This window comes from Borostomias antarcticus, assembly GCF_949987555.1.
Source record: "Borostomias antarcticus genome assembly, chromosome: 16".
Lineage (NCBI taxonomy): Eukaryota > Metazoa > Chordata > Actinopteri > Stomiiformes > Stomiidae > Borostomias > Borostomias antarcticus.
In genome coordinates, this window is record NC_140249.1 from 2,090,465 (window position 1) to 2,110,464 (window position 20,000).

Consider the following 20,000-nt stretch of genomic DNA (forward strand, 5'->3'; position numbering starts at 1 on the left):
TCTGTCTCTCTCTCTCTGTCTCTCTCTCTCTCTATCTCTCTCTCTCTCTGTCTCTATCTCTCTCTCTCTCTCTGTCTCTCTCTCTGTCTATCTCTCTCTCTGTCTCTGTCTCTGTCTCTCTCTCTCTCTCTGTCTCTCTCTCTGTCTCTCTCTCTCTGTCTCTGTCTCTCTCTATCTCTCTCTCTGTCTCTCTGTCTCTCTCTCTCTCTCTCTCTCTCTCCCCCTCCCTCCCTCCCTGTGCAGTACGTCAGAAAGAGTGTCCGTGGAGCGGCTGATCAAGGAGCACCTCCGTGACATCATGAGTTCGGAGGACCTGGAGAGCATCACCTCCAAACAGGTACCGAGGGGAGGGAGGGAGGGAGGGAGGGAGGGAGGGAGGGAGGGAGAGAGAGAGATTTAGAACAAAACCAACACAGGAGACTAGCTCACTAGCTCACTAGCTCACTAGCTAACTAGCTCACTAGCTCACTAGCTCACTAGCTAACGCTCAGCTCAGCTCAGCCAGCTGTGGTGTGGGTCTTCAGGTGCGCGGCGCCCTGGAGGCCAGGCTGGGCGTGGACATGAAGAGCTACAAGGAGTACATCGACAACGAGATGATGGTCACCATGGCGCAGATGGACAAACCCTCGAAGATCTTCGACTACCTGTACCTGGTGAGTACAGGCGCCACTTCACGCCAGACCACGCCAGAGCTGAGATACCGTAGCCCCTTCCTCCTCAAAGTTGATTCCCATCAAATACTCATTTGGATCGGAAATCAGAATCTGTTTATTGCCATGCCGTTTTTCAAAGTACTAGGGATTCGCTTTCGGTCGTGATGCATAACATTGAGACAACATTGGACAGGGTGCAGGGACGAGACAGGACAGTGCAAAGACAGGACGTACATTCAGGTCATGTGCAAGTGTGTGCATGTGTAGTACAGTACATTCAGGTCATGTGCATGTGTCTATGGACAGTGTCTCTCAATGGTGGGGGAGTCCATGGGGGGGGGGGGGGGGGGAGAGAGGGGTGTGGACCACCTTAGTAGTCTGAGGGAAACCAAACTACTGTAGCCACAAGACACAAGTCTCCGTCTCTAGACAGGGCCTGATGTTATACTCGTCCAAAAATAAACTGCAGCTTCACTCCTGGCTGGGGCATTGGCAGGAAGTGTGCAATGGCCAAGACAGGGTGATGTAGGTCTCACTTCCTCTTTGCCAGACCTCTCTGTGTGTTCATAGAGTTGATAGAGGCTCCGCCCCTTTCTGTCTTAATACTCTCGTTTCAGGGCTCTGAGTGGAACGCAGCCAACTTTGAAGAGCTGCAGAAAAACAAGTAAGACTGTCTTTTACAGCTGATCACTTTCTGTCTCTCTCTCTCTCTCTCTGTCTGTGTCTGTCCGTGTGTGTGCGTGTTTGTGCATCCCGTGCGTGTGTGTGCGTGTTTGTGCATCACGTGCGTGTGTGTGTGCGTGTTTGTGCATCCCGTGCGTGTGTGTGTGCGTGTTTGTGCATCCCGTGCGTGTGTGCGTGCGTGTTTGTGCATCCCGTGCGTGTGTGATTGCGTGTTTGTGCATCCCGTGCGTGTGTGTGTGTGTGTGCGTGTTTGTGCATCCCGTGCGTGTGTGCGTGCGTGTTTGTGCATCCCGTGCATGTGTGCGTGCGTGGGTACGTGTCTCGGACTCACCTCTCTGCCCATGGCATTGCAGTGTGGGCTACATCCTGAACGTGACGCGGGAAATCGACAACTTCTTCCCAGAATCCTTCACCTACATGAACATCCGTGTGTATGACGTGGAGGCCACAGACCTGCTGTCTCACTGGAAGGACACCTACACCTTCATCAACACCGCCAGGTAACCTCACCCTCCTCTTCCTCTACGATGAGGACTCGGTACTAAACAAGCTCCAGGTCCTAACCAAACAAGCTCCAGATCCTAACCAAACAAGCTCCAGATCCTAACCAAACAAGCTCCAGATCCTAACCAAACAAGCTCCAGATCCTAACCAAACAAGCTCCAGGTCCTAACCAAACAAGCTCCAGGTCCTATGAACGTCCCAGCCACCGTAGTCATACCTGGAGACACGCTGATCTGAAGTCATCTGGATAGGCATGACCAGTAGAATTACTGCTCCACCATACCTTTTGGCCTTTGGAGTATTTCTGACACATTATTCTTTTTTTTTTTTCTTTTTTTTAAATGGTTCCTTGGTGGTCAGGGATATACAGCAGTATTAACAGTGCCTCTCCTCTCCTCTCCTCTCCTCTCCTCTCCTCTCCTCTCCTCTCCTCTCCTCTCCTCTCCTCTCCTCTTCTCCTCTCCTCTCCTCTCCTCTCCTCTCCTCTCCTCTCCTCTCCTCTCCTCTCCTCTCCTCTCCTCTCCTCTCCTCTCCTCTCCTCTCCTCTCCTCTCCTCTCCTCTCCCCTCCCCTCCCCTCCCCTCCCCTCCCCTCCCCTCCCCTCCCCTCTCCTCTCCTCTCCCCTCCCCTCCTCTCCTCTCCTCTCCCCTCCCCTCCTCCCCTCCCCTCCCCTGCAGACAGAGTGGTCAGGCGGTGTTGGTCCACTGTAAAATGGGCGTGTCTCGTTCTGCGTCCACGGTGATCGCCTACGCCATGAAGCAGCAGCGCTGGCCCCTGGAGGTGGCGTTGGCCTACGTACGAGACCGCCGGCCCATCGTCCACCCCAACGACGGCTTCACCAAGCAGCTCAACACCTACAACGGCATCCTCCGAGCCAGGTCAGGAGTTGTGTGTGTGTGCGCGCGCACGCGAGTGTGGGTGTATGTGTGAGTGTGTGTGTGCGCGCGCGCGCGAGTGTGGGTGTATGTGTGACTGTGTGAGTGAGTGAAACTCATTGATGGCCGTTTCTCTACCCTGTATTCTAGTCAGCAGCGTCACAGCACCCTCTGGAGGCGGAAGTCTCGAGAGCAGAGAAAATCACTGCACACGGAGGAGGAGGAAGAGGAGGAGGGAGAGGGAGAGAGCGAAGGAGAGGAGGAGGGAGAGAGCGAGGGAGAGGGAGAGGAGGAGGAGGACGAAGATGAGGAGGGAGAGATGGAGAGTCTAGATGATGGAGATGAAGATGATGCCAACAATAAAGAACAGGTAACTGATGAGAATGCATACGGTGGTTGATTTGCTTTGATGGAAATGATCAGCCAGGCTTCGCCAGACCCAATTCACAAACATGTGAAGGATCTGGAAACTCACGGTTCCCGATTCCCAAGGGGCGTTACCAATGGGCATAGATCAAAATGCCTCTGGACGCAATTGGTTAGACCTACAACCAATGAAAAGAAACGTGTGACATAGCGCTGAGCTACAGAAAATGTAAACGGGCAGCAGCGTGCTAGCCTGGCTTCACCAGACACGGAAGTACTGCAAACACATCTTTCTTAGCTTTAAGTTTGTGTTTGTTCTTCTTTTAGAGAAAATACACCGTTCCGTTTGTTTAATACGGTCACGGTTGTGGATTCAACATCAGCTGCTGCCATCTTGGTTGTTGGCGAAAATGTCTGTTCCGTCATCTTATTAAACCCGCCCCATATTAGATAAACGCTTGTGATTGGCTTGACCCAATCTCAGTCCGAGTGGATTCAGAACGGTTGGATGAGACTGATCTGCTGAGTGAAATAGAATGTGAGCTGGCGAGATCCGGCTGGCCACGCCAGGCTAGGAAATGATCACACTACTCACAGATATCCTTTCTCTAACCCTAATTTACTCACCTCTCTCTCTCTCTCTCTCCCTCCTTCCCTCCCTCCCTCCCTCCTCTCTCTCCCTCTCCCTGCCCAGGTGTTTGTTGGAGATTCGGGGCCCAAGGAGGGGCCCAAAGAGGAGGCTCCTCCCCCTGGATCGTCCGTCACCGACAAGGTAGCCTATCAGCAGCTTCAGTTCACACCAGTCAACTGAAACGTTCCAGAACAATTATGTTCAATCAATCTATCAATCAAAGCTTTATTTGTATAGCGCATTTCATACCCAGAGGCAACACAATGCGCTTTACAGAGAACAAGGGAGGAGGGCATACGACCCACTCTCTACATATTCCAGAGGGAAGCAAAAAACAGTAATCACCCGGGGGCCAGATAAGTGAGCTGTAAAAATTCTTCCCTGACCCCTCTCAACAAGGCGATCGAGCTCCTGGAGTATGTTTTTCTACCTGCTAAGAACATTTATAAAGCAATACATTACATTAAATTACTGTACATTTCAGAGTGAGAGAGGCTAGAAGCATCATAGGAGAGAGAATATTCCACGTTGGGTGTGCTTCACTGAACTCTCTCAATTAATCCAAAGTATTCTCACCAAACCTAACAATCAAAACAACAACCATCTTTATTTATCACTCAGTGAGACACACACACACACGGTGTAGGCGGCAATGGCGAAACACACACACACACGAACGAAAGTGTCATCGTCCACCGATGATTTTTTCTCCTGCTCTTAACCCACCCCGTCGTCGTCGTCCTTGCCCAAGGGCAGCCGAGAGCTGACCGTAGGCAGCGTGCATGCTGGGACGCGCCCGGGGGCCAAGCAAGCGCTCCTGTCCGCCTTCGCCAGGGACGGACAGCGTTAGCGATCTGTTCTTCTGTATGTTTTTCATATTGGGTTCTTTTATGGGGGAAACCCTTGAGAACATACGAGGAGAACATGCAAACTCCACACAGAACGGCCCGGAGACCTTCTTGTTGTGAGGCGACAGTACTAGGTACTGCGCCACCGCGCCACACGTGAGCGATTTTGGGGTTCAGTGTCTTGCTCAAGGACACCTCGGCGCACTCCGGAGGTTTGGATCGAACCTTGCGGTCCCCAGCCGGCCGCTCTACCTCCTGAGTTACCCCCGCCCACCTGCCTCTCTGAGTTACCCCCGCCCACCTGCCTCTCTGAGTTACCCCCGCCCACCTGCCTCTCTGAGTTACCCCCGCCCACCTGCCTCTCTGAGTTACCCCCACCCACCTGCCTCTCTGAGTTACCCCCGCACACCTGCCTCTCTGAGTTACCCCCGCCCACCTGCCTCTCTGAGTTACCCCTGCCTCTCTGTCTCCCACTTCTTCAGATTCCCTCCTCCACTTTTCTCAACTCTTATGTTGTGTTTTACCCCTCATTCTCTCTCTCTCTCTCTCCTCTTCTCCCTCTCTCTCTCCTCTCCTCTCCTCCCTCTCCCACTGTCCAGGCGTCCCAGAGTCTCAGAGGGAGGATGAACCTCTTCTCTCTCATGCAGTCCATCAGCGAGCTGGACGAGGGGGAGAAAGGGAATGAGCTGGTAAGGATGGAGGAGAGAGCCAAAGAGAAAGAGAACAGGTTGTAGTCGCTTGGGCCGTTCTCATGAGGACATTTTTTTGGATCGCTCTTTCCTTGTACAGTCGGCTGTCTGTCAGCGGAGAATGCCGGGGCAACGGAGGATGAGTCACGGAAGGAGGAGCCTGACCCACCAGAGGTCATGTGTGGACATGTCACCTGAGCCACGCAGCCAATCAGGGGCCAGGACACAAGAGGATGCGGCGCTAAGCAAACCTGAGACAGGAGGAGGAAAGGAGGAGATGGAGGGGCAGTAAAGGAAGGAGGAGGGAGAGGTAGAGAGAGAGAAAAATAGGATAAGAGGAGAGTTAGAATGGAGAAGCTGAGAGCAGACACTAAGAGAAAGAGGTGAGATGTATTCTGCAATCACGCAAGCTACAAACATGTGATCACCCAAAGATATTATAAACTATGCTCAACTACTCGTACTCCATAGCATAGTATCATGTCATAGGTTATTCAAGCGTTATACAGTTTTGGAAATATTCTCCTTTTTGCACATTATTTCCCTCTGAGGTTTCTTGGTGGTTTAGTGCCATTATTACACTCAGTTTGATAATGTTCGTTTGTGACTGCAGTATTATGATTCCAGAAGATTTATGATCAAAGCCAAGTGTTTGTGGTTAGACGTAGCGTCCAGAGAATAAGTCTGTGAGTTGAGGATGTACTGTGTCTGTTCTGTTTGAGTCTTTATTTCAGTACGCCGCTGTGGGACAACATTCAGGTGTTGACCTTTCTCTGGTCATTGCCTCTCTTAGTTTGATGACAACTATGCAATGATTATTATTCACTATTCATTTTCAAATTTTCCTCTATGAATATGAGATTATATGCTGCCAGATTAGGTTGTTGTTATATGTATTTTATGCATTTTAAGCACCCTTTTCTCTTTTTTTGGTTTTTATTTCAAATGCACATTAACTTTCAACCACCGTCACGTTTCTTCGCTGTCCTGAGAATGTTTGTATTGTAGCCACACACCACTCTCTGGCTCAGTGATCAAATCGGGATTGATTTCATGTAAAGCTACAATGTGTAACTTTGCACATACGAGCTGGATGTGAGGTCAAATCCAACCTGCCAGGTTAAACTCCTTGTGATTCACGTTTACAGTGTGTGGGTTTGGGTACGCCAACACTTCGTAGAAGAATGTTCCGTGTAGCTAGTTGAATCTCAGCATGCGTGCGCGCTTTGAACCAGGTGTGGCCTATAGGAAGAGGCGTCCTCAGATTTTCTTTTTCTTTTCAAAAGCTCTGATGAAGTCCTCCGACACCGGATTTTAGGGTTAGGGTTAGTTTTTTGTGTGTGTTCAGAGGAGCTAAGTCACTGATCCCTCTTGATTTATCAAATATTGCAGCCTTAATTGTAAGCAAAGTATTGACAACTGGGAGATTGAATATCAAGTGACTATTTATAAGCTGTTCTTTATGAACCAAGTTGGCACCAAAACTAAACTGTATGCTAGTTTTTTAGGACGGTCACAGTTAAGTTCCTCACTCTTTTTAAACCTCTGAGGTCAACACCCCTTGAGATTTTAAATGTTTTGAATCTCTGAACTTTTTGTTCCACACAATCTTGCTGTTTGAGTGCCTTGGGTGTGGGACCAAAATAACCATAAAAACAACAACCATAATTATTGTATTCTATTTATAATATTTTTATGGCTATTTCTCTATGAGGTGGTGGCTTTTTATATTGATTAATTACGGGTGTATCTATCTTGAGCTGTTCAGTACCCTTGCTTGGCCGGCGTGTTTTGCAGTGGGATAGCTTTTCTAAATGCATGCTTGTGAGTGCATGTCTTACGATCTGGCTGATGAGTGCATGTTGACGTGTCTGGGCTCTGAAAATGTACCCGTTAATGACGGAAATGTAAAATGATCAAAATGTCTGTGTATGTATGTATATTTAGGTCTGTATGCTTCTTATGGGGAAATGATTCAACATTGTGGTGACGTTTTACTGAACCTTCCCCTGGTTCACTGTCCTCCGCCGGAGTCTGGGTCATCTTTCTGTTCTTGATTTCTTCATGCTGGAGTTCCTATTGATCCACGTATTCATAGCTATAGCTTATGTATCAAGTAGATGCCCCTGTAGTCCACCCAGAGCATACAATATGCATCTGTGTGTTCAGTGTTCGTCTCTAATAGACAGACCTTAGTGTAGGTGTAGGGTTTGCTCTGAGACTAATGCACTATTAAAACCGGAACAGAACCACACTCCAAACCCCACTGCCTGAGCCTACATCTGCTGTACTGTGATCAAACTGATCAGTGACTTCTCTTGTATCCATATATCGTCCATGATATCTCTAAACGTTACCGCCAGGGCTGGTGTACCAGTGTGGTACACTTCACTGTCTCCGGCACTCTTCTGTTTACACCTCTACCTATGAGTGAATGTTGAATAAATGATTACACAGAAACTGCCTCATCCATGTTCATCTGTCCACCTCTTTATTGACTCCAAAAACACCAACGTACAAATGAAATGTTTGCATACGCTCGGGTCAAGAGAAAGTAAACCGCAGGGGGGATATATTTATCAATATATCATTATATTTAGTGTGTTGAGGAGGGGTTGAGAGCCTCTGAGCTGGTCTTGTGGAACGGTGAGGCTGAATGAAGGGGCTATTTGGAGAGATCAAAGTCTTTACAGGTATTCTCTTCATAACAAAACAACGCCAGAGATGTCTTGGGCTGTGAAACTCAGGTCCCGATGTATTTCCTCCGTGGTTCACTGAGGGTGACTCCGCCCTGTTTCATTGCTGTCCAGAATGACTGAATCTGGAAGAGGTAGAGATTCACACACAAACAAGTCGATGTCATTGGCTTGAGTGCTCCTTGCTGCAACCAGATAAACCCATCACTAAAATACTGTTTGTTAATTTTAGGTCAAGTGCAGCCCATTCCTAGCACACCACCACGACACCAGCAAAGTACACACACACATTATACATCAGAATCGATCATCCCTCTCTGTCGTGCGTACTCACAGCATCAGAGCGGTACTGCCAGGGGATGGCTTTGAATACCATCCTGGTGATGCCAGCCTGTTGGCACCTCTGTGCCAGGACCTCACCCACAGCCTGGCAGGCTGCCACACAGCGCAAGGATGCCAGCTCCCGCTTGACAGCCCACTCCTGCGTGGAACACTTTAGAACCGGAAACGGAGAACCGTAGGGAAACACCTCCGCTGTCACGTGGTGCTGAGTACGAGAGAACACCAGCCTGAGAGGAGAAGAGAGGAGAGGAAGGGAGGAGGAAGGAGAGGAGAAGAGAGGAAGGGAGGAGAAAGGAGAGGAGAGGGGGAGAGAGGAGAGGAAGGGAGGAGAAAGGAGAGGAGAGGGGGAGAGAGGAGAGAAAGGGAGGAGAAAGGAGAGGAGAGGGGGAGAGAGGAGAGGAAGGGAGGAGAAAGGAGAGAGGGAGAGAGGAGAGGAAGGGAGGAGAAAGGAGAGAGGGGGAGAGAGGAGAGGAAGGGAGGAGAAAGGAGAGGGGGAGAGAGGAGAGGAAGGGAGGAGAAAGGAGAGGAGAGGGGGAGAGAGGAGAGAAAGGGAGGAGAAAGGAGAGGAGAGGGGGAGAGAGGAGAGGAAGGGAGGAGAAAGGAGAGGAGAGGAAGGGAGGAGAAAGGAGAGGAGAGGGGGAGAGAGGAGAGGAAGGGAGGAGAAAGGAGAGGAGAGGGGGAGAGAGGAGAGGAAGGGAGGAGAAAGGAGAGGAGAGGGGGAGAGAGGAGAGGAAGGGAGGAGAAAGGAGAGGAGAGGGGGAGAGAGGGACAGGTTGGAGAGACAAAGGATGGTGCAGAGATGAGTAGGTGGAGAGAAGTTGAAGCTGGAGAGCAGATAAAACATGCGCCATGCATTTGCACACACGTACACACGTACACACACACACACCTGTGATAAAACTGTCGGTGGGGCCAGGTCGTCTTCCATCCTCTGTCTTTCACCCCCAGAGCCATCAGCTCCAGGTTGCGCGGGTTTCTGTTGACAAATGTCGGATTCACCACTTTGTTGTCCTCGGCTTCGGCTGGTTCTTCTGGCTGCGGTGCCGCCTGGCTAAAACAACGAGCTGCCGGGATGGACAGAGAGCAAGGAGCATTAATCAGACTAGAGCTGGGACATTGAGAGAGAGCAATAGATACGGGGCGGCTGTAGCTCAGTTGGTAGAGCGGGTCGTTCAATGATCGAAGGGTCAGTGGTTCGAATCCCAGCTCCGACTGTCCACATGTCGAAGTGTCCTTGAGCAAGACATCTAACCCCAAATTGCTCCCAATGAGCAGGTTAGCACCTTGCATGGCAGCTACCGCCATTGGTGTGTGAATGTGTGTGTGAATGGGTGAATGAGAGGCCATTGTAAAGCGCTTTGAGTGCCGCTCAGGTGGAAAAGCGCTATATAAGTGCAGTCCATTTACCATTTATTTACCAGGGGTATGGCGGCCGGAAGTAGCCATTTCAAGCATTTTAGCTATAAATACCTTATATTTGGATTATGGTTATGGTTGGAGTTGGTTAGGTTTTGAAAGTAGAATTCCACAAAGCAAGATTCAGCGCCGTAAGAATAGAGGGCATGTCTATTCTTACAGTCGCCGATGTGAGGCGGTAGATGGGGCGCCGTAAGAATAGCAGGCAAGTCTATTCTTACGACCGCCGTAAGAATAGAGCAAGACTAAAGGCACTATAGAATAAATAACTTTAACAAGACATCCATTCTTACCTGGTGTTACATGTGGACCGGCTGTAGTCCCGATCAGCCTGTATGTTTCTATTTGACCTCCCAACACCCGCAAACTACGACGTATTGCGCCCAAAACAGCCATTCTATATCTTCATAAGTGACCACCTTAACTCAATATGTGTTTTTTCAACTTTTGCGGCTCATATTATAGGAATAAATACATAATTGATTATAGGAAATGTTCACGCCGGCATGTACAGAAACATCCTTGACTTTCTAACTGCTTCCTCTCGGTCAGCAGGAACAACATCCGTTTCTCGGTCCACCCACTAAAAGGTCCTGACTGAAACAGTCGATGGCTAAAAGAAAGGTTCCTCTTCCATTATTCCGAATTGACAACGCCGAAGGAGGGGACATTTCTGACTGACTGGCTGTCCTGACTGACTGACTGACTGACTGACTGACTGACTGACTGGCTGACTGACTGACTGACTGACTGACTGACTGGCTGACTGACTGACTGACTGACTGACTGACTGACTGGCTGACTGACTGACTGACTGGCTGACTGACTGACTGACTGACTGACTGACTGACTGACTGACTGACTGGCTGACTGACTGACTGACTGACTGGCTGACTGACTGACTGACTGGCTGGCTGGCTGACTGACTGGCAGTGTATGCCCATGCTTGGCTATGCCAGTGGCGTGTGAAACCTCACGTGGGAGTCTGGAGGGCAGCTGTGCGTAATGCTATTTGATAAGTAGAGTCGTTTTGATTAGAAATAGAGGAATTGAGACCCATTGCTACTCTGTGATGCATCTTGTAGGTCTTGTCCAGGTGGATCTAGAACAGAGCTGCCAGGCTCTCCCTTCTCTCCCTTTTCTATAGGGTAAATGTCTACTGTACCTTGTCCCTGTCTTAAAAAATAAATCAAATCAATCAGCACCATGGCTCCCTCCACTGGGCCCCTGCAGCCCATCTGAAGAACCAGGTCACACACAGTTCCAGAGATAAATGGATGTATAATTCAAGGCTCAAAAAGCTTTATAATTCATTTTTGGTGTAAACATTTATATTTTTCTTTGGCTTCCACATGGCTTATAATATAGTGACTTATTTGGGTAAAGTTATGGTTTGTTATGTCTAGTCTAGTCTCGCGATATCAGACTTTCTCGCGATACCAGATGCCTAGCTCTACGAAAGACTTTTGAGGCTCTATTAAACCCTCATCGTGCCTTACTCTCAGCTGGTGTGGGTAAATCTCGTTTATCGGTTTTCTATTATGCATGACATGTCTTGAAACGTTGACTATCAGGATTCAGGAAGCTTATGACTCAAAAGCACCAGGGTGCACAAAGGTTACCCTCTTCAAAACAAACCACCCAGAGTAGGACAGCACGGAGGCACTCCAGGCTTTCACCAATAGAGACAGATGCAACCAGCTCTAGTGTCTTTTCTCTTGAAACGGAGAAGCTAAATATACGTTATTGCAATCTGCAACTTACTGGTATGTGTCTAACCTTACTTTACTGCCCCTGCAACTTATTATCTGTTCTGTTATCGTACGTTGGCTAACTGATCAGAACACACTAGCTTGCGTAACGTTGTGCCATTTGGATACGATAGAACTAGAATAAACGTTTATACTTTTATGTAGACCAAAATGTTCCTTCATTGCATGCAAAACAATGCTCAGAGGAACAGCCGTGGAATCAATGAACTGTCTAGCTGACGTGAGCTGATCCCCTTGCATGGGAAGGACACGGTGTTACCGGACAGATTCAGTTGCGCTTAACTTTGCAGTCACTTGCATTGACTTTGACAATGCTTGATTTACATCTATCTATCTATCTATCTATCTATCTATCTATCTACAGTATCTATCTATCTATCTATCTATCTATCTATCTATCTATCTATCTATCTACCTGTCTGTCTGTCTGTCTGTCTGTCTGTCTGTCTATCTATCTATCTATCTATCTATCTATCTATCTATCTGCAATAACTTAACCCATTCTAAATGTCTATTGTTGTGTTCCAGAATGTGGTGTTTGCGTGGAGCCTTTTGTCCAGCTGCTGACCTGAACAGTATGTATAGCTACTATGGGACAAAGCCATAAGGAGACAGCTCAGCACGTTTTGTAGCTAATTTTCTTGTTGTGGTCTGACTATTGTTGTGTAGTTTGGCCTTCATGTCATTTGTGTTTGGAAATACCATTTTTGTTGACACATTATTACATGGAACCTATGACCAGATAATATGATCTGGTCGTTATAACCTCCTTGATATAACATTATGACCAGATTTAGATTAATTAGTTGATAACTCCCAGTGTCTCCCTCCACCCACCCCTCAGTATTTTGTTTATAATTCTCTCTCCTCTCCTTCGACTTGAACACAGTTTATCCAGTTGGGCCAGCCGATATTTCCCATCATGCATCTGAAGGCCCGGCGTCTGTGTCAGAGCTGCCTGAGGTGCTGCAGGACTGGCGTGCTCCAGCTGTCTCTCAGCTCCGCTCACAGGTACACAGCCTGTCTTCATATAGGCCTAATCAATGCACACAGTTGCACATGCGTGTGTTTATATTCATGTGTATGCACGTGTCTATGTGTATATGATGATGTCAGAGATAGAGAAGAAGTGAGAGGGAGAGTATGTGTGAGGAAACTAGAGAGGTTAGCAGGTTAGAGAGAAATGGTTCGCATATCTCAACAACATTGACCTCAGAACCAACCGAGGACCTCAAAATTCACAAGACCCATCGTCTATGATGTATTACTTTTAGAAAAAAATATTAAACTAATACCTTATTTTGGGCATTTTTGTGAATCCCATAAATTTTCCACCATTTTGGGATACACACCACACAATGCTAAATTAAAGCCTACAAAATTACGACATCACCTCAACAAACTATACATACTGAATGCATACTTTCAACGGCCATCTTAGAGTGTGTTTGCTGTAATGTTGCTCTCTGCACGCAGGCAGACATGTTGTCCGACTGTATGCATCATCTCACTTTCATTACTTTGTGTGTCACTGCAGAATGACTGGGAACTACTATGATCTCCTTGGAGTCAAACCTAACGCCTCAATCGAGGAAATAAAGAACGCATTTTTTGACAAATCAAAAAAGGTAGGGTGGGTTCACTTGTCGCTCTGAAATAAATACAATGTATATAAAACTACTGTAGGTGAAACAGCTGCTCACCTTTAAGCTATTACAGTTCACTCATTCGACCACAAGAGGGCGCTACTCTAAACCTTCAAACATTACGTTCCCCTGTATGTGCATGCACCATGGATGTATTAATAGAACGCACGTAGACCGTATGAAGATGTGGTGATAACGGCTGTATATTTCTTTAGTGTATGGGTTATCAGGGATTTTCCCTGTGTGTGTGCGTCTGGAAGGAGATGCACTTCGAGTAGACTGACTTCCTACGTTAAATGTAATTATTATAGGTCGCTTTGGATAAAAGCGTCTGCTAAATCCCTTTAATGTTATGTAAAAGATGTACTGTAATGTTGTTAGTGTGCAGTCCTGGTCTGTCTTCATTCTAACTCCTCTGTCAGATGCACCCAGACAGCGACCCGTCAAACCCAGGACTTCACAGCCAGTTTGTGGAGCTGAACGAGGCCTACAGGGTCCTGAGCAAGGAGGCGTCCAGGAGAGACTACGACCTGCGCCTCCGCCAGCCGTACTCATCCACCTCCAGCTACTCGCATAGTCCCCGGTACGAATGCACATACACAAGCGTCAGGTGTGTCACACACAGACAAACACGCACACACACACAAACACACTCTCTTTCTCTCTATTTCTCTTTGAGACACTCTCTGTCTTACACCTGCTTTTACAACACCGCGCATGTCTGCTCTCTCTCTCCCCCCCTCCCTCCCTCAGGGCGGAGTCCCAGGAGAGTCTGCGCTACTGGGAGCAGTTCCGGCGCCCCCAGCCCCGGGACGCCACGGCGGAGGGGCGGGACAACACCAGGAAGAGGAACTCCAGACTGGTGGGCTACTGTATCCTGGGCATGGTGGTCAGCATCGGAGCCCACGTCCTCTTCTTCAGGTAACACCATCAGGAGACTCTAGGAGGACATGTTACCAGTGTAAATCAAAGTGATGATGTTTTAATATCATAATAATATTTTTTTTTTAAAAGACAAAAAATAATGTGACCAGCAGCCCTGCACCCCTGCATGTAACTGAGTTTAATTGGTTAAACTCACTTCTAAGTATAAATAAATAAACAATAAAACATGGGTAATCATGGAACAGCCATCTTGTTTGCAGTGTTAAAGGAAAATGCTCGTTTTTGACAACCTGGACCTTATTTACGACATATTATAAGAAGTTTGACTCACCGAGATCACTTTGGTGTAGTTCGGAGGCCTGTAGAAGAAATTTAAAATCCAGCGCGAGCCAGTATATCCATGTAATCGCGTCGGACGGGGCAACGGGAATGCAGTTTCTCAAAATCCATTTTCGGCCGCTAAACGGTTGTTTTCATCAATCTGATTTTATGAATCGACAGTTGAGATTCCTCAACGCGAGGCATTGTAGTGGTTTTCAAATACGAGGTCTTTAGCCTCTGTAATATGATCTTTACACGCCTTTCCCCACTTGCTCCAGCACGCATGCGCACAGGCCAGCGCGCAGACTGGCTATTCTCCCTCACATTCTCTGCGCTACGATCGTTGTTGGTGCCGAGAATATTGTCGTCGTCATTCGTCAGCAACAATCCGATCGTAGCGCAGATAATGTGAGGGAGAATAGCCAGTCTGCGCGCTGGCCTGTGCGCATGCGTGCTGGAGCAAGTGGGGAAAGGCGTGTAAAGATCATATTACAGAGGCTAAAGACCTCGTATTTGAAAACCACTACAATGCCTCGCGTTGAGGAATCTCAACTGTCGATTCATAAAATCAGATTGATGAAAACAACCGTTTAGCGGCCGAAAATGGATTTTGAGAAACTGCATTCCCGTTGCCCCGTCCGACGCGATTACATGGATATACTGGCTCGCGCTGGATTTTAAATTTCTTCTACAGGCCTCCGAACTACACCAAAGTGATCTCGGTGAGTCAAACTTCTTATAATATGTCGTAAATAAGGTCCAGGTTGTCAAAAACGAGCATTTTCCTTTAATATCCCCAAAGATTTGCAGAGAGAGAAAGAGAGAGAGTTCATGTCTTTGTTGTCTTTTCCTGTTCCGCAGGAAATTGGAGGAGGTCCATAACAGCTTCATGGGTGAGAAGGACAGAGCGATCCAAAAGATCTACGATGACTCCAAAGAGCGGGCGAGGTGTGTGAGACGACCAATCAGTGGGGAGCTTTGGAATCAGTGTGCAGACCAATCACTGGGGAGCGTTGGAATCAGTGTGCAGACCAATCACTGGGGAGCGTTGGAATCAGTGTGCAGACCAATCACTAGGGAGCTTTGGAATCAGTGTGCAGACCAATCACTGGGGAGCGTTGGAATCAGTGTGCAGACCAATCACTAGGGAGCGTTGGAATCAGTGTGCACACCTCTCTTCAGTTAATAGTTTTTGGTCGCGTCACTTCTCTCTTGGATGTGCGTGTATTTTCCGTCACCAAGACCAACAAACCACCACAAATAACCAGTTTTGTTTTTACTGTGTAAGAGAACATTAGCAAACTAGCCTTTTTTTGTCAAATCTCCAAATCTATAAAGCCAATGAAACTGACACAACTCTTCTGATATGACTCTGGCGGTTTGTCGTTTGAGGTTGAATCTGATTGGTCGTGTTAATACGTAATGACCTATCTTAATTGGTTGTCACAACGTTTTCAATCGTCAGAGTGAACGGGTTTAAGAAGCAGACGGAGATTCTGAGACAGAAGCACGCAGAGTTCCAGCAGAAGTACCGGGTCCACGACGACGGAGGGGACAAGTAGGACTGAACAGCACCAGAACAGCGGGCGGCTGGGTTTGACCCGGGAAGAACTGAAAGACCGTGGCGATGGGGGACAGGAGTTGAATGCACCCTGTCGTTGAATACCTTTAGCATTAGCTAGCTTTGAGAGAAATTGTTTTACTTGTTTAAAACGTCCAATGTTTGCTTGGAATTGGCCTACCAAGCTGAAAGAATTGGGAAAATGGGTGGAATTCAGTGTGTATCTATACTGCGTGTTTATAACTTTGTAGGATGCAGGGTGGAAAGCAAACCTGTCTCCTGTGAAATGGAACTTCAACCTTTGTTAGGCGGGCGCTAATTGAGTCGCAGTGACATGACAATTCACACACACACCCCCTCCATCCATTTCCAAGCAGGCTGATTCAGTACTCGTGTGTCAGTGAAATTGCCTGCTTGAAATAGGGTGTTTTAAACCTGGAAAAGACACATCTTGTTGCACAGTGGAAAGTGTCAATAACGCCAGTTCCTAATCTGACCGGGGTGACTTACACGCCAGTGACCATGTGAACAACAATGACCAACCTGAAAGACTTCAAAGTGAGAAGTATCCACAATGACAGATAGGGGGCGCTGTGCACAGCCGCTCCATAACCAATGAGCTTCTGTCATTTAGCCTCTGATGTGTGTCGGGTCCGTCTGTGAACTCTGAACTCTGTCTGACCGTGCTACAGGCCAGAATGGACCCACTTACTGTTCTGAAGTTTGTTCCTACTGGAAGGAAATAATCAGCTAATAACTGTAGTCATATTATATCATTAAAGGGGAATTGAATTTCTCTTTTTGTTTTGACGTTGGTCGTCATGATGAATCATAGGAAATCTTTATGGAGATTATTGAAATGTAGGCTACCATTGGACGCTGACATTTTCAGGAGAATGTATCATGTAATATTTCAGAGTGGGTGACAGCCAACCGCAATGCCTTAACATTGTTAACCTATTAGTCACAGAGATAATGTGATTTTAATGACCACCTTATCTATTCCAGGTGGATGTTTAGTTATGGACTGACGATTAAATGCTTAATTTATGGTGTCAACCTTTGCCTTGTTTTCCCCCCTCTATCAGACAGATCTCTCTTCCTCTCGTGCCCTGTGGTCAACCATGAGTGTTAGTTCATCATGAGGGCTGCTAGTTCTGAAACCCGAATCGAGGAGTGCAGAGCGAGCTGGAGACGGACTCGTCTTCGTGTGTTCGTGCCCGAGGCAGGCCCTTAGCTGTAGCCTAACCACAGAAGGCGAGATAACGGAACCCCGCATGCAGCCTTCCCCCATGTGGCGCGCGAGTGCCCCCTCATAACCCAAACACAGGCTGCCAGAGTCTCCCGGGCAGAGACGGCCTGAGAGAGGACAGGCAGAATACGAGCTGCTCCCAGAGACGGTCTGAGAGAGGACAGACAGGAGACTAGCTGCTCCCAGAGACGGTCTGAGAGAGGACAGACAGGATACTAGCTGCTCCCAGAGACGGTCTGAGAGGACAGACAGAAGACTAGCTGCTCCCAGAGACGGTCTGAGAGAGGACAGACAGGATACTAGCTGCTCCCAGAGACGGTCTGAGAGAGGACAGACATACTAGCTGCTCCCAGAGACGGTCTGAGAGAGGACAGACAGAAGACTAGCTGCTCCCAGAGACGGTCTGAGAGAGGACAGACAGAAGACTAGCTGCTCCCAGAGACGGTCTGAGAGAGGACAGACAGGATACTAGCTGCTCCCAGAGACGGTCTGAGAGAGGACAGACAGGATACTAGCTGCTCCCAGAGACGGTCTGAGAGAGGACAGACAAGACTAGCTGCTCCCAGAGACGGTCTGAGAGAGGACGGACAGGATACTAGCTGCTCCCAGAGACGGTCTGAGAGGACAGACAGGATACGAGCTGCTCCCAGAGACGGTCTGAGAGAGGACAGACAGAAGACAAGCTGCTCCCAGAGGTTGGGAAAGCTTGTTCTGTGAAGTCAGTTGAGATTTATTAATGACTGTTTCGCAATGAATCAATTCATGAACACGATCAGTGTGTGTTTGGGTCAGAAGTGGGGGAGTGCAGGCCTGAGTGAGGGAGGGTGTGTGTGTGTGTGTGTGTGTGTGTGTGTGTGTGTGTGTGTGTGTGTGTGTGTGTGTGTGTGTGAGAGAGAGGGAAAAGGGTGGAGGAGGAGCAGGATGGTGGGGATGATTTAAAGAGAAAATACTGTGAAAATATGTGTAGACTCCTGTGGAATAGCCATCATATATATATATATATATATATATAGAAAGTGAAGTGATATTGGTAAATGATTCATCCCTGCGTGACGGAGGGAAGGGGGAGTAGCCTGCACCTGTATTCACTGCGCGGGTGCGTTGGTTGCATTTCGAAAAAGTTGGCAGTGCAACGGTTACGCGGAATCCAGAGTTGCGCTGTGCGCTCTGAAGGGCACAGGGAAAGGGAATCGATCATGACAAACGAATCCACCTCCAGACCCCGTCTGTGATCTGCAGCCCGTGGATGCGCAACGAACTTCAATCTCTCATTTTCAATAGGATATATATATATGTTTTTCTTTGTTTCTTTTGAAAGGACAAGTCGTAGTGAACGAAACGTCATCTATTTCTGGGAAAGCCAAACGCGGTGGATAGCTACACATGGCCACCGGTATGACCTGAAGTCTCTCCCGACAGACGCACATGACTGAGCCACCGGGTTCTTGGATGGGTAGATTTGAGCCCCTTTGGGTAATTGCACGTGACAAGGATACCCGTACACCAAACACTGTATGGGTCTGAGAACTGACCAGTAGACGGACCCCTGACGCACCGGACCATTACCCCTGACGCACCGGACCATTCCACTGGGAACCGACCGACCAATGGAATAACGTGACCGGCTACTGAACACCTACCAGTTGAAGTATTGGGAGCCGTTATTCAAAGTTCTTATGTCTCACTCGAGTGAAATGCGATCTAATCCCACAGAAATTGAGACTCAAATATGCGTTTTTTCTTACAGATGTAATCGTGCGCTATGCTATGTAAAGATCATTCGCAATAGATTATGAATTATAAATGGCTTCATAATATAATCGTTGTGAAAGTATTAGTAACAACAGACTGTCTGTAGCACATTAATCATTTTGATTTGAGTTATTTCTCTGCAAGGTTAGAGGGGCGATTCTCCGCTGTCACTCCATGCAATGGAATCCGAGGTCTGTAGTGGACCTGCGCGTCTGATTACATGTTAAAACTGACCACCAATCACCAATTTGATTGGCCCTAAAATTTGGTTTCGTGCCTCTGGGAGTACTGCACAATGGGGATTATGCTCCAAGTTATTTTAGGAATGTTTCAATTCCTCCTGCTCACCAGAATACCCACGTCCCATGCAAAGGTATGTATATGAGTTAAAGGCTTTTATCTGACAATAATATCAGTATAATGATGTAATAATGTATCCAGCATGGACATTAAATGCTCCAGTGTTTGTTATTGGGAAACCTACATTTAGATATTTACGCAGACACAACGCCTACATTTATAATTGTAGGCCTACTGCCGTTTCTACTTTTGTTTTTTTAAGATACATTATCAGTTTTTGAGTGTACTGTATAAGCCGGCCTTTCGGTCATTGACGCTTGTCATAACTGAGGACGCATGTAGTGCATTTTGTCCAATGTATGGCCCTGGCATCACATGACATACGGGGTACACTGATAACCACTGGCCAGGCAGAACAGGTATATCCTCCACTCTCTCTCCAGCTCCCTGTAGGCCATGTGAGAGTGGCAGGCTTTATTTATGTCTCGCCAGGCACTTCCACAAAGCTACGTGGGATCAAGCCCTGGCATTGTGATATGTTAATCTCGTCAATCTCATCTGGACGTTTTTGGACGCTATACACACAAGCTATAATACACATTTTCACCAGATTTTTGCCTCCTATACACACTTACTGATCTGATACACACTCACTGATTGATATACTGATATATCAATTGATATTGATATTGATACACATATTGATACACTTGATAGCTTTGCACTTGAAAGGTATTTAAACTAATTTGGTGTTGTGATCTTTTGCTTGGTATACACATGTTATTTAGATGACCTTAGATGGACATTC

The 20,000-nt window shown here is 47.6% G+C and overlaps 4 protein-coding genes across 6 annotated transcripts in view; 3 read left to right on the forward strand and 1 right to left on the reverse strand.

The window, feature by feature from the left end:
* LOC311319453 (protein phosphatase Slingshot homolog 3) overlaps positions 1–7,657 on the forward strand; it is a 13,449-nt gene extending 5,792 nt beyond the window's left edge. Inside the window, exons 8-17 of the mRNA XM_084451014.1 lie at positions 244–337; positions 525–653; positions 1,271–1,317; positions 1,691–1,837; positions 2,518–2,718; positions 2,866–2,920; positions 3,008–3,085; positions 3,776–3,853; positions 5,160–5,249; positions 5,350–7,657. Coding sequence (XP_084307140.1) covers positions 244–337; positions 525–653; positions 1,271–1,317; positions 1,691–1,837; positions 2,518–2,718; positions 2,866–2,920; positions 3,008–3,085; positions 3,776–3,853; positions 5,160–5,249; positions 5,350–5,541 — 1,111 coding nt within the window. The 3' untranslated portion in view covers positions 5,542–7,657. The remainder of the gene's footprint in view (positions 1–243; positions 338–524; positions 654–1,270; positions 1,318–1,690; positions 1,838–2,517; positions 2,719–2,865; positions 2,921–3,007; positions 3,086–3,775; positions 3,854–5,159; positions 5,250–5,349) is intronic.
* Positions 7,658–7,756: 99 nt separating this feature from the next.
* Positions 7,757–10,220, reverse strand: mrpl18 (mitochondrial ribosomal protein L18). Its single transcript, XM_084450679.1, has 4 exons — positions 9,997–10,220; positions 9,177–9,351; positions 8,280–8,514; positions 7,757–8,070 (listed from the first exon to the last, which is right to left on the reverse strand). The coding sequence occupies exons 1-4, from the start codon at positions 10,097–10,099 to the stop codon at positions 7,993–7,995; spliced, it is 591 nt and encodes a 196-aa protein (XP_084306805.1). The 5' UTR covers positions 10,100–10,220; the 3' UTR covers positions 7,757–7,992.
* A 922-nt stretch (positions 10,221–11,142) lies between these two features.
* On the forward strand, positions 11,143–16,870 carry dnajc4 (DnaJ (Hsp40) homolog, subfamily C, member 4). 3 transcript variants are annotated; one of them, XM_084450674.1, is made up of 8 exons: positions 11,143–11,217; positions 12,004–12,050; positions 12,365–12,486; positions 13,013–13,103; positions 13,544–13,704; positions 13,875–14,042; positions 15,189–15,275; positions 15,793–16,870. In XM_084450674.1, exons 3-8 carry the CDS (start codon positions 12,398–12,400, stop codon positions 15,887–15,889), a joined length of 693 nt encoding a protein of 230 aa, XP_084306800.1. In that variant the 5' UTR covers positions 11,143–11,217; positions 12,004–12,050; positions 12,365–12,397; the 3' UTR covers positions 15,890–16,870. The 3 variants fall into 3 exon arrangements, with proteins under 3 accessions (XP_084306800.1, XP_084306798.1, XP_084306799.1); XM_084450672.1 differs by lacking the exon at positions 15,793–16,870 and having other exon boundaries at positions 15,189–15,489; XM_084450673.1 differs by lacking the exons at positions 11,143–11,217; positions 15,793–16,870 and adding an exon at positions 11,378–11,469 and having other exon boundaries at positions 15,189–15,489.
* Positions 16,871–18,313: 1,443 nt separating this feature from the next.
* vegfba (vascular endothelial growth factor Ba) overlaps positions 18,314–20,000 on the forward strand; it is an 11,941-nt gene continuing 10,254 nt past the window's right edge. Inside the window, exon 1 of the mRNA XM_084450677.1 lies at positions 18,314–19,265. Coding sequence (XP_084306803.1) covers positions 19,188–19,265 — 78 coding nt within the window. The 5' untranslated portion in view covers positions 18,314–19,187. The remainder of the gene's footprint in view (positions 19,266–20,000) is intronic.

What these genes read in the sequence shown, in the direction of transcription:
- mrpl18 (XM_084450679.1), bottom strand. Translation starts at nt 10,099, where the DNA reads ATGGCTGTTTTGGGCGCAATACGTCGTAGTTTGCGGGTGTTGGGAGGT. An exon ending in CACCGACAGTTTTATCACAG is followed by an intron (nt 8,515 to 9,176) that starts GTGTGTGTGTGT and finishes TTCTCCTCTCAG; the next exon opens with GCTGGTGTTCTCTCGTACTC. An exon ending in GGCAGTACCGCTCTGATGCT is followed by an intron (nt 8,071 to 8,279) that starts GTGAGTACGCAC and finishes TACCTCTTCCAG; the next exon opens with ATTCAGTCATTCTGGACAGC.
- dnajc4 (XM_084450672.1), top strand. Translation starts at nt 12,398, where the DNA reads ATGCATCTGAAGGCCCGGCGTCTGTGTCAGAGCTGCCTGAGGTGCTGC. An exon ending in TCTCTCAGCTCCGCTCACAG is followed by an intron (nt 12,487 to 13,012) that starts GTACACAGCCTG and finishes GTGTCACTGCAG; the next exon opens with AATGACTGGGAACTACTATG. An exon ending in TTTTTGACAAATCAAAAAAG is followed by an intron (nt 13,104 to 13,543) that starts GTAGGGTGGGTT and finishes CTCCTCTGTCAG; the next exon opens with ATGCACCCAGACAGCGACCC.